General features: G+C 46.6%; 1 protein-coding gene across 1 annotated transcript; it reads left to right on the forward strand.

Moving 5' to 3' along the window:
- Positions 1 to 3,423: 3,423 nt before the first annotated feature.
- On the forward strand, positions 3,424 to 4,353 carry LOC123348537 (olfactory receptor 6C4-like). Its single transcript, XM_044986049.1, has one exon. The coding sequence runs from the start codon at positions 3,424 to 3,426 to the stop codon at positions 4,351 to 4,353; it is 930 nt and encodes a 309-aa protein (XP_044841984.1).
- Positions 4,354 to 13,231: the final 8,878 nt, after the last annotated feature.

Genomic DNA, 13,231 nt, shown 5'->3' on the forward strand with positions numbered 1-13,231 from the left:
GAAAAATCCTGTAACATAACAAAAAGACCTGTCTTTACAATTGAATCAATATTTTGTAAAGATATAGCTAAATAAAAAATGTTTAATATACATTACCATAGCCTTTCAAATCATAGCATTAGCTTAATTTTAAAGTGACGCCTACAAAAAAACCCGCAACATAATCAAACAAACATTTTTCTCCTTGTAAACTGTAAAGGAAGTTTTAGATGGCAGGGTAGAATATAAAAATCCTCAACCGAGGGGGTTTACAGTGAAATTTTATTTAAAGCACAGAGGGAAATCTTACTATAGAGAACCCATATATACATATGTGTTTCAATTAAAAAATAAAGTTGAAAAAGACAAAAGCCATGCATGAGCATGAAGGAATCCTAGTAAGGAGAGAGAGATGAGCATGGGGTACAACTGAAGGTTTTTAAAATATTAAACACCAAAATGTCACCATCTGGGAATGATCAGTTCAGGCTCTCTGCAAACTCAGGCAGAGGCCACTATATTGTGTACACCTTTTCAAGATTTTCTTCCCAACAATGATGCACTGAACTGCTATCTGAATAATCACAAGTTAGAAATAACACAAGCTCCAAAGTTCAAAGCAACTTGAACTCTGGATTTTTATTCTTTAATATATTTAGTAAGATTTTAAAAAAATCTGACCATTTCTAACATCTCAGTTCTGTGCTCAGGTATTCTGCTGGTGATTTGAGTGAACACAGACCATCAGGAGAAGAAGAGGAAGAGAGAGAGGAAGAAGAAGATCTGAATGTTTTAATGTAATCTATTCACTTCAGTTTTCAGTAGAGATGGACGCAGGAGGCAAAATCCAAATCCCAGTTTCCTCAGAATTTTGACTGGAGATTTTAATTCATGCCCTTAACATGGAGGGACAGCAATGTCTCCAAGGTTGCACTGAGACATAGAGTTGAGTGGGGATTGTTGAGACAAGCTATCTACCATGTTTCAATATTAAACTTGTTCTGACCTCTCAAAAGGGACACAGATCTGAGGTTTTCAATCAGCTCATCACAGAGAGAGGGGCTGCAAGGATGTTTCAATCTGGAATTGGGGAAGTTCAAAACTAAGCAAATGTTTTGACACGTTCCAGGAATCAGGACATTGGGTTCTGGCTGATCTGCTGATATAAAGTATCCAGAAAACACCTAAATCAATTCCACACTTAATTTCTATAACTAGAGTGGAACAGTCAGAATATACCAGTGAGACTGGCCCATGGTCCTAGAAACCAAACTGGGCTAAGATATTCATGAGGAACTGTGATTAGGGGACCCCAACTTTAAATACCTTAAAAGTGCTTGATTTCCAGAGGCCAGGTCCCCAGAACTTTCAGAAAATCCAATATCTATCTATCTATCTATCTATCTATCTATCTATCTATCTATCTATCTATCTATCTATCTAATAAATTGACACAAATGCATGTTTATTTCAGAAGTGCTCCACAGAGGTCCAGCTTTTTATAGGTATAAATCACCCTTTAAGTGAATTGGCCAAATGAATCTGAGGAATATCTGCACCAGAGCTCTTGCAGTCTTCATCAGCCCCTTCTTCTTTCTTCATTACAAAGAAAGTTTGGAGAGTTTGTGGGCTAGAGAAAATTGTTCTTGGCAAATTAAATTTTACCATGTCAGAAGCCAACTCTACACTTAATGAGCCCCAAGAGGTCCACTTTACAGTCTCAACTTCCTGAGAAGTTAGCTGTTTTCATTTCATTTAGAACAATTATTTCTCCATGAGATGTACTAGCTGGTATATATCCTCCAGTGTTCCAGGTGTTTTTCTTTTCTGGGACAGAATAAGAAGCAGGCTGGGTAAAGTCAGCTACTGAAAATATTCCCAGCTTATTTTGTTAGAACTTTAGTAAGATGCCTATTTCTGAATGATATTTGAAGATAAGTCTCCCACCAGCAAGGATTCCTAGGTTATTTATTTGTGTGTGTGTGAAATAGATATTATTTAATGTATCTGTGTATTTTGTGTGTGTGTTTGTGGTGTGTGTGAAATAGATCATAGGCTTTTTAGCAGGTAGGACTTGTGTTTGGAAAATATATCTCAGTTAGAGTGTGCATATGTTCAAAGCTAAATTATCAACATGTTATATTGTGATTTCCCTTTCATATATTTAGATTGTTTTTAGGAATGTAGGATGACAGATTATTCCTCAGTTATCTGTCGACATCTGAAAGTGGTGAGAACATGCATGGTACCATCACTGAATCTATCTATCTATCTATCTATCTATCTATCAGCAATGGTACATTATTATAATACCAGATGATGGAACCTGACCTGGTCATTCCTGTGGAAATATCTACTTTTTAAAATTAAGGAAAAAAATATAAATATAAACTCATCATCTTACAGACATGTATCAGAGGGATAGCTGTGTTAGTCTGGATCTGTAAAAGCAGCAAAGAATCCTGTGGCACCTTATAGACTAACAGACATTTTGGAGCTTGAGCTTTCGTGAGTGAATACAAATCCGACGAAGTGGGTATTCACCCACAAAATCTCATGCTCCAAAACGTCTGTTAGTCTATAAGGCGCCACAGGACTCTTTGTTGCTCTTACAGACATGCACATTGTACATCTTTGGAAGGTCCTGGCTGAGGGAATGTCAGCCATGGCTGGGAAGAAGAATGATTGGTGAGAGAAACCATATTGAACACAGCCTGTACATTGCTAGATTAAGTTTTAGACTTTTAGATGCATGTTTTCACTTTTATTTCCTGGTAACCCTTTCTAACTTTACCTCTTATTCTTGAATTCACTTAAAATCCCATCTTCCTTTGTTGATGAACTTGTTTCACTGTTACTATAAACCAACTCAGAGCCGTGTTTAAATAGAAGGGTGCATTTACCCCAGTTATGTTAATAAGCTGTGATGTGCTTTTGTGTCTTTAGTGGAACAAACACACCTTATTATTTCTCCAAATGGCTCAGGAGGGCTGGGCACTTCAGGGCACATGGTTTTGGGAAAATTCAGGCCTGGGGTCACCTCACTGGGTGTAACCATGGCTGGTGGAAGCTGCAGTGGGGCTGTAACTATGGTGGTCTAAGCACAGACACTCATGGTGTGACCTGCATACTGGTAGGCTGGTTGTGAGCATCCCAGGCTGGGAGCTACAGCAGCAAAGCATCATGAGGCATCCAGGTGGCAGGGTAAGTGTGACACAACCACTCATTGTTCCAAATTCTCCCCCCTCCATAACTTGCAACTGGAAGTAAATTACCATTAACCCAATTTTTTACATTGGGGAGTAACTGAGTCACAGAGATATCAAAGTCTCATGGTGTCCAGGGCCCTTATTTCAACTGCTCTCTCCTTGTGTACTATCTCAAAGTTTAGTACAGCTGATGTTGATGGCTCTCTCTCCCTTCTTTCCTGGAAGGCAACAAGGTATGGTGCTGGCCAACCAGAGCACCGTGAGAGAATTTGTCCTTCTGGGGTTCCCTCACCTGCATCACCTGGACTTCCTGCTCTTCCTGGTGCACCTGATGATTTACCTCCTGACACTTGCTGGGAATGTGGTGATCATCGCCATCACCTGGGCTGACCACCGCCTCCACACCCCCATGTACTTCTTCCTCAGGAGCTTCTCCTTCCTTGAGATCTGTTTCACCAGCGTCATCGTCCCCAAGATGCTGGCCAATTTCCTCTCAGAGGACAAGACCATCTCCTTTGCCGGCTGCATCGCCCAGGCCTTCTTCTACCTCTCCCTGGGAGTCTCTGAGTTCCTTCACCTGGCAGCTATGTCTGTGGACCGTTACGTGGCCATCTGTTACCCGCTGCACTACATGGCCATCATGAGCGGCAGGGTCTGCACCTTCATGGTGCTTACTTCTTGGTTTGGTGGCTTCTTCTTCATCATTGGCCTCATCATGATGATCTCCCGGCTCTCCTTCTGTGGCCCCAACGTCCTCAATCATTTCTTCTGTGACCTGGGGCCTCTCGTCAGCCTCTCCTGCTCCAACACACACCTGGTGGAATCAATGGACTTCCTGGTAGCAGCTGTTGTTTTGCTGGGTTCTTTGGCCATCACCGCGGTCTCCTATTCCTACATTGTTGCTACCGTCATCCGCATCCCCTCAGCCAAAGAGCGATGTAAGGCCTTCTCCACCTGCTCCTCACACATCATCGTCCTGAGCATCGTCTATGGCAGCTGCATCTTCATGTATGTCCGTCCGAAGCAGCGTGATGGACTGGACATCACCAAAGGGGTGGCCATCCTCAACACGGTCATCACTCCCATGCTCAACCCCTTCATCTACTCGCTGAGGAACAAGCAGGTCATACAGGTCTTGAAGGACACTCTGTGCTGGAAAAAATAGATAGTGCTGCATATATTGAAAATAATGATTCTGGAGGGTTGGAAGGGGGGTTAATTAATACACTAAAATGTACTCAAAGTCTTTGAGATGCATGGGAGATTAGGGAGGTGCTTAATTAATAAACTGAAATATGCTCCAGTTTTTGATATGCACTGGATTACAGGGAGTACTTAATTAATACACCGAAGTTCAGCCAGAACTTCAGGATGTGCCTGAGGGTAGTCATAGCTTCCAACTCCCAGCCAAGTTAGAGAAAGTTGGAGGAACAGTTCTATAGCAGGTGCCCACTAATTCAGCGTGAATTCTTCTGAAGGATTAACTGTGCTTTCCTTTGCTATAATGCAGCCTGCTCTCGGTCCTTGCCTTCCACCTGGTCAGCTCTGCTCCACTGGTCACTGGTGAAGATAGAGCCACAAAGAAGCCCTCAACACCTGCACCCAACCGTGCATCTTCATTTGAGATGGCCTGGGTGACCACCAGAGATAGCATAGCTCTGATCGTGTGCAACCAACCACATCATTGAATTGGCACTAATGGGTGAAGGAAAAACAACTCACTAATGGAATATGTGTAATCTTTAACCTTGTTTTTTATTCTGATTTTGCTAATATAGTCCAGGTGTCCAGAACATAAGAATGGGAATACTGGGTTAGACCACAGGTCCATCTAGCCCAGTATCCTGTCTTGCAATAGCAGCCAATCCCAGGTGCTTCAGAGGGAATGAACAGAACAGGTAATCATCATGTGAAAAGATCTCTCAACTAATGCAAGTATTTACAAAAGTATGTTATAAAGAAAATTGGGTGATTAATGAGGGATATTTGTTATTGCAGATGAGTTCTGTTATGGAGGAAATAATGATCCACTGAAAGATGTTTTAACTCATTGAGAACTGTGGGTTGTCACAGATGTTTGTGATGATGACTGGGTTAGAGATTCCTTTCCACTCACCAGTCAGCTAAACTGAAATACATAAAAGAAATTCCATCAGCAATTAGAAAAACAGAAGAGATGGTAAAATTAAACACGGGAAAAGATTTTTCCCTCCAAAAAGGAGTTTCTTTGGCTCACACGGTATGAAAGACAGAGGGCTTGAAAATTGGTCTGGGTAGTGCAAAATGCCGCATCCCATCAGTTACAGAGAGACAGAGGACAGTTACACCAACAGGGGCAATGCTCTATTCTGTATAGCACTGTGCTAATCTCTGATGGATAATCTTTGGTTAAATAATTTCATTTGACCCTGTTATTTGACAATAACAAATAGTTATTAAATTGAAACATGCAAAATGTGGCCATCCTCGAAAGGATCCCTTACGCTGTCATTATAAATGATGAAAAGTTTAATTTTCATGTTTTATAGACTCATAGACTCATATATACTCATAGACTTTAAGGTCAGAAGGGACCATTATGATCATCTAGTCTGACCTCCTGCACAACGCAGGGCACAGAATCTCACCCACCCACTCCTGTAACAAACCCCTAACCTATGTCTGAGTTATTGAAGTCCTCAAATCATGGTTTAAAGACCTCAAGGTGCAGACAATCCTCCAACAAGTGACCCATGCCCCATGCTGCAGAGGAAGGCAAAAAACCTCCAGGGCCTCTGCCAATCTTCCCTGGAAGAAAATTCCTTCCCGACCCCAAATATGGCGATCAGTTAAACCCTGAGCATCTGGGCAAGTCTCACCAGCCAGCACCCAGGAAAGAATTCTCTGTAGTAACTCAGATCCCACCCCATCTAACACCCCATCACAGACCATTGGGCCTATTTACCTGCTGATAATCAAAGATCAATTAATTGAATGGCTCATTGTTTTCCAATTGTCGAGGTCTCACTCTATTGTGTTTCTTTGCCTGTGGACCTTACATTTGAGCCATTAGCATTTAGAGAGTACTGGATTATTTGTGTGGAATAAATACAAATGGAAATGTTAAAGAAAGCCTTCAGAGAAGTGTCACACAATTCCATGTAACATATCTTCCCTTAAGTGGTTTTTTTTTTGGTCTATTCATTAAAATTAGGTTAGATTAGGGTTGTTTTATCATTATTCCACATCCCTTGGTATCAATTCAGCCATGGGTTCCTCAATCCCAGAACCATTGATCCCAGATCACAAAGGAGTATCATTATGGTTCTGGAGAAACCACAGCTGGGATCTTATGCATAGGCATGGGAAGAACTGGTGTGGGGGGGTGCTGCAGCACCCCCAGGTTTTATGCGGGGTCCCGGCTGTTGGCCCCGCCCCAGGGTTCAACTCAAGGCCCTGAATGCGGGGTCCCAGCTGCCAGACCTGCGCCCGGCTGCACATGCAGGGTCCCAGCTGCTGGCCCCACACCAGAGTTTCTGCTTCCAGCTCTGCATGCTGGGCTGCCGGCCCCACTCCCAGATATGTATGCGGGGTCCCAGCTGCCAGTCCCACTCCTGGCTGTGTATGTGGGGTCCCAGCTGCTGCTCCCGCACGCCGGGCTCTGTTACTGGCCCCACACCTGCCCCCCGTTGTGGTCCCAGCCTTGGCCCCCTAATCGCTATCCATGTCCCCCCTTCCTGGAGACACGGCTTTGCTCCTGGACTCAGCTTTGGGGTGGGGGGAGAGGTGAAGTAAAAAGTTTGTGGATAGTTTTGTTGGACTTCAGCACCCCCACTATAAAAGTGTTCCAGCGCCACTGATCTTATGCCCATATTGGAGCTCCTCAATCCCAAGAATTTCTCCTCTCTTCTCTGGTGCTGCAACTTCCCCTTTAATGATGGGTATAGCCTGGTCCCATTGAAGTCAATGAAAGTTTTGCTGTTGATTCAGTGGTGTTGGGTTCATTGCTAAACACTCTGCTACCAGGAAGATATTGACAAACTGGAGAAGAGCCACGAAGATTATCAGGGAGTTGGCAAATGATCAGAGAATATCAGGGTTGGAAGGGACCTCAGGAGATCATCTAGTCATCATGTAGGAGGAAAGATTAAAAGACCTAATCTAGATCAGCTATGAGACAACTGTGGAGCAGGGCTGGAGGGGGTATTCCAGACTGTGTAAAGGCACAGCTGAAAGAGGAATTATTGAGAGATGTTATCTATTCCGCAGTCATAGGTATGGGAAAGGGACAATCTAACTTGGGTGACAGTAAATATTCTCTTGGGAAATTGCAACCTGCTCTATTTTCATTACATCCGCCTGTGAGAATATCTTCTGGTCCTTGTCCTGTTACACCCTGGAGAGAGAGAGAGTTCATAGGCACAAACAGACTGAGGTGTGGCAACATCTCACTTCTAGATGCCTAGCTAACTAGTGGAGTCCCCAAACCCTCACTTTGGCATCCAGGCACCCTACGTGGGGAGAGCCAGGGGCCTGAGAAGGAAATCCACAAAAGCCAGCATGCTAGGTTGGGACCTGCCAAAGTTAGCCAATGGGAGATGCCAAGACAAGGGGTATTTACTAAACCCTGCCCCTCTCAGGAAGTTCAGTGCCTACATCCAGGCAGACACCGCCCTCTGTTTGGGATTCTCAGTTGTGAACCTTCTCTTGGAGTTAGGTGTCTAGATATTTTTTGCAATGAGATGGGGGACAGGGAAGAACTTTTAGCATAGTTATGGCACTTGCACAGGAGACCCCCTGCTCAAGCCCACCCCGTGTTCAGAAGGGATTTGATGAGGGCTCTGGTACCTCATACATGAATGTTCTAACCGGTGGGCTATGGGATATTGTGTGGTGAAGCTGTTCCACTCTAGGTAAATAATGAAAGATCCATTGGAGCAGAGGGATTGAAACTGGGGTTTCTGCATCCTGGATGGGTGCTGAAACCACGAAGCTATAGAGTCATTCATATGCTGACCTACACTCTCTCTCTCTCTCTCTCTCGTCCATTCTCTCTACTTATTCACTACAACGTGGAACATCTTCAAGGGCAGAGCTCTTCAGGAGCTGTATAATAGTATATCACAGTCTGGGGGCTCAGGCACTCAGCTGTGAGGTGGCTGATCCTTGCTGCTGCCAATAATGCAAAGTACATGTCCAATTCATGACTTCAGCATTAAAATAAGTCTCAAAAAGAAAAGCCATTTCAAAATGAAAGCTTCAAAGGTGTCATTCTGATAAGATCTGAACAGAGTGTTTATCAAAATGCTTCATTTCATTTATTTTCCAAAGCAAAATTTCATGGAAATCGACATTTTCCCATGATTTCAATTAAACACTATTTTCCAGGAGGAAAGAACATTCTTTCCAAAAATGGTTGACCAACCTTAATTATTATTTTTAACTATCCTAAGATGATTCACGCCAGATTAGTTTAATTTAGCATCATTGGTTTTGTTTATTATGAGAGTAGTGAACAATGTACACATACAAGAGATTATCAGCATTTCAATTTTATTCTGTATTTAGTGATAACACCTCTTGGAATGGACTCCATGCACTCCACCCTTATTGGGACACCGACCGTATCTTTGGAGGTCACCACCAAACTTTGGTGATTCAGCTGATCAAATGTAGGTTCCATGTTGATTCCCCTCAACCTGGCACCACCACCAAATGGAGTTAGCCACAGAGCAGTTCAAAGAGAGGGAGCTGGTACAATAAGCTGCCCCTTCCCCATCTCCACTCATTGCTGCACCCCAGTGCCCATTATACAGTAAAGGCCCATTACAGCCAGTTAATCCTTCTGGACCTCCCCCTGGGCCTAAAGAAAAGGCTCCCAGTAGATGTATTGAACTGCTTTGGGTGGAACTGGATTAGAAATTGGGAGTGCTGGATGCTACCAACATAGAGATATTGGCAAACAAATGAAGTTATGTTCTAAATGTTTCTGTCATATTATAGCAATTTGACTTTGAAAGTCATGTACCTGAATTTAAATATAGTCAATTAAGTGTCTTATACTTTGTATTCTATTGTAAAACCTGTAAACAACTTGACTGACAACAGTATAGTGACAGACCCCGACAAGCTCTTCAAGTACATTTTTGAACCTTATTACAATGTGTCATCGTGCGAGTTTATCAATGATGACAGGCCCTGGTGTCTTGGAAGTACGCAAAAGAAGGCTGCCTCCATTCCTGCAACACTAATGTGTTTATAGCATGCTGCTGAGCTGTTTTTAGTTAAAGTTTGAGCTCTGGGGGTGTGGCCCAGACCCTGTGTTTTTGTTGCAGCAGGCTAGCATGTCTGAATCAACAAGGCAGGGTTCTGGGGTCCCAAGCTGGCAGGGAAACCAGGCTCAGAGGTAATTTCAGTGCATCAGGTGCCAGTCCCAAGGAGATCTCTGTGACCGAACCTATCAGAGACCCCACCTCCTTGCTACTACTGAATATCCTCTGGTTTATGCACCCAAGGATGGTATCTGCCTGCTTAGCTCCAGCATTCCACTGAAATCTCCTGTTTGGATGGGTTTCACCATGCTCCCTTTCAGAGTCCCTGCTCTCCAGGACACAGCTCCCATCCTGCCAATGTGAATGTCATCCCTTTTTCCTCTATGTTTGACCAGGCATTTGGCTGGATTCACATGCAGTTCTAATTGAGCCCAACTCATCAGGTGACCCAGGTAGCTCCAGGGCCGGCTTTAGGATTATTCCACCAATTCCCCCGAATCGGGCCCTGAGCCTAAGAGGGCCCCAGGCCCAGTGAGAATCCCTTCCCCGGCTAGAGGCGCCTTTTTAATTTTTACTCACATGGTGGCGCTCTGGGTCTTCAATGGCGGGTTCTTCGCTCGTTCTTGGTTTTCGGCAGCACTTCGGCGGTGGGTCCTTCGCTTGCTCTGGGTCTTCGGCGGCGTGTCCTTCAGCACCGCTCTCCCGGCAGGAGCCCTGCAACCCGGCAGTCCCGCTCTCCTCGCCTGGAACCCCGCAACCCCGCGGTCCCACTCCCCTGGCCGCAGCGCAGCAAGCCCCGCGGCTTCACTACCCCTGCCGGAGCCGCGCAATCTTACTCTCCCTGCAGGAGTCCCTCAACCCCGCATCCCCTCTCCTTCAGCCGGAGCCCCGCAACCCCACGGTCCCACTCCCCCGGCCGCAGTGCAGCAAGTCCCGCGGTCCCGCTCCCCCAGCTGGAGCCCCGCAATCTCGCTCTCCCTGCAGGAGCCCCACAACCCCGCTCACCTGGCCGGAGCCCCACAACCCCACATCCCTGCTCCTTCAGCCGCAGCCTCGCAACCCCGCGGCCCTGCTACCACTGCCGGAGCGCGGAAATCCGAAGTGGCGCACGGAGAGTACGTGCCCCACTAATAGGCCCTGAACTGGCTAAAGCCGGCCCTGGATAGCTCTGTAGTTTGGAGACATCCTCCACCCTAGCAATCTTTGTGTTCTCTGCAGACTTTGCCAGCAACAAGTTTACATGAATTTCCAGATCATCGATTCAGATACAGAATAACCTGAGGCCGAGAATAAATCTTTGCGGGGCCCACCAGCAACACCCCAGTGGATGCTGATTCCCCATTGAAGATCATATTTTGAGGAGAATCAGTTAGCCCATTTTGGAGCCATGTTGAATGCAGGGGCGGCTCTAGGTATTTTGCTGCCCCAAGCACGGCAGGCAAGCTGCCTTCGGGACTTGCTAAAAGATGGAAATAGAGTTAATGCCAGTCAAAATGGATTCATGGAGAACAGTCCATGTTCAATGACCATGCTGTCATTTCTGAGCAACATTAAAAGTCTGGTTTATTATGGTGACTGTGCTATTGTGATATATATGTGGATTCCCGTAGGGAGTGTGCCCAACTACCACATCACATTCAAATTGAGAAAGTAGCTCTCTAAACACTCAACCAGGGCCAGCTCCAGGCACCAGCTGAGCAAGCTGGTGCTTGGGGCGGCACATTCTATGGGGCGGCTTCCGCCCAATCCTAGGGCAGCACGGCCCTTTTTTTTTTTTTTTTGGTTTGCCGCTCCGGCCGCCCTGTAGGGGGCGGCAGTGCGGAGGAGGGGAGCGCCCTGCAGCAAACTGGGCAGGGCAGCCCCTGGTCTTCCCTCTCCGCCGACTGGAGCGGCGCGGAGCCCTCCCGGCAGGCGGCGCAGTGGTCGGGACCGCGGGACAAGCGCCTCGCTGAAGCCCTGGCCGCCCCCCTGCTCTCTCTCTCCCCCGCTCCCTCCCCTTCCTCCCCGCTAGACTGGACGCGCACTCCGCTGCACGTCAGCAGCACAGGGAGTCCCCCTGCACCCTGGCTCTGGCTGCCTGGCATGCGTTTTTTTGTTGTTTCCCCCGCCTGCTTTGCTGCTCCGGCCATGCCCCAGATTCCCCCCTACCCCCACTTTGCTGCTCTTGCTCCGCCACAGGTCTTTCTTTTCTTTTGTTTTGTTTTTTTCCCACTCCTGCTTTGCTGCTCCGGTCATGCCCCAGGTTTTTTTGTTTTGTTTTGTTTTCTTTCCCTGCTTTGGCGCTCCAGCTGCGCTGCAGGTCCCTCCCCCCCGCTGCTGCAGCCGCGCCACAGGTTTTTTTGTTTGGTTGTTTTTTTCCACTCCTGCTTTTCCGCTCCGGCGCCACCACAAGTTATTTTGTTTTGTTTTCTCTGCCGCTCCGGCCACGCTGCAGGTGTCCCCCCCGACTTTGCTGTTCGGGCCGCGCCACAGGTTGTTTTTTTTTTTCCCCCTCCTCCTTTGCAGCTCCGCTCCTCACCCCCCTTTTTTTTTGCTTGGGGCAGCAAAAAGCCAGAGCCGGCCCTGGCGGGTCTGGAGCAGTTTTCCCACTAGTTTTTCCCACCCATGTGTGGAATGAATTTTGTTTTGTGCACCAATATGGAGGTGAGGTGTGACACAGCCCCTTCATATTAGTGCACATAAGAAAATTCATGTGGTGGGGGTGGGGTTGAGTGGGTTCTTATGGGAGGGGACTCAAGAATGGGGCAGAGAGTTCTGGTGCAGGGGTGTGAAGGCTCTGGGGTGAGGCTGCAAATGAGGGGTTTGGGGTGAAGGAGGGTGCTCTGGGGCTACTGCGGGGAGAGAGGACTCCCCCCAGCTCTCTCTCCCTGCAGCAGCACGTGGACGGGAGTTCTGGGATTGAGGCTGCAGGATAGGTGCCCCTCCCCCAACCCTACCCCAGAGCCTTCACACCCCTGCACCCGAACTCTTTCAATTTCAAATTACCCCTGAAACTTACAGCGTAAAATTTAGAGCCCTTAAGAGAGGGGCTGGACTAAGTAATGTGGCTTATGAAAACCAGATGAAGGATCTGTTAGATAAATGGGTCAAAGGAAGGGATGTAATTAGCTTTGAAGGAATGCGTGATTTGGTTGTACAGGAGCAGATCCTGACTATGACCCACGATGATATAAAACAGAGGTCATGGGATAATAAAATGGACTCAGCAGAAAGTCTTGTTTCTTATGCTGATCAATATGAGCAGTCCCAGACCACCAGAGAGGCAGGGAAAATCGAAACCAAACGGGTGGCGGTAGCAGAGGGGAACAACCCTGGTCACAGTTTGGACAGATACAAAACGGAACACCCCGAGACCACACAATACCACCGGGGCCAGCCCAAGGCCCCAACTACACCCCAAGGAAAACCCCAGACACCTTATCATCCCACTACATCATTCTTCAGCAACCCACCTCATCCCAGTGACCAGTCAGCTAGGCGATGTTTTAAATGTAACGAGCTGGGACATGTAAAGGCCCACTGCCCCAATAACCTCTACAGATTACAGTTCATTGGACCGGGGTCACACCAAAGCTCCTCAGGCTCAGATGCCTCCCAGATACCTTCAGAGCAAAGGGAAACTGTGAGTGTGGGCGGGAAGAAGGTTACAGAGTGGAGGGAACACTGGAGCACAAGTGTCAGCTATCCACCAATCCTTAGTGGACCCCAAATTCATCGACCCAGAGATCCAAGTGATGATTCATCCCTTCAAGTCAATCTCTTTTGACTTGCCTACAGCCAAGTTACCTGTCA

The sequence above is a fragment of the Mauremys mutica genome, chromosome 13 (assembly GCF_020497125.1).
Source record: "Mauremys mutica isolate MM-2020 ecotype Southern chromosome 13, ASM2049712v1, whole genome shotgun sequence".
Taxonomy (NCBI): Eukaryota; Metazoa; Chordata; order Testudines; family Geoemydidae; genus Mauremys; species Mauremys mutica.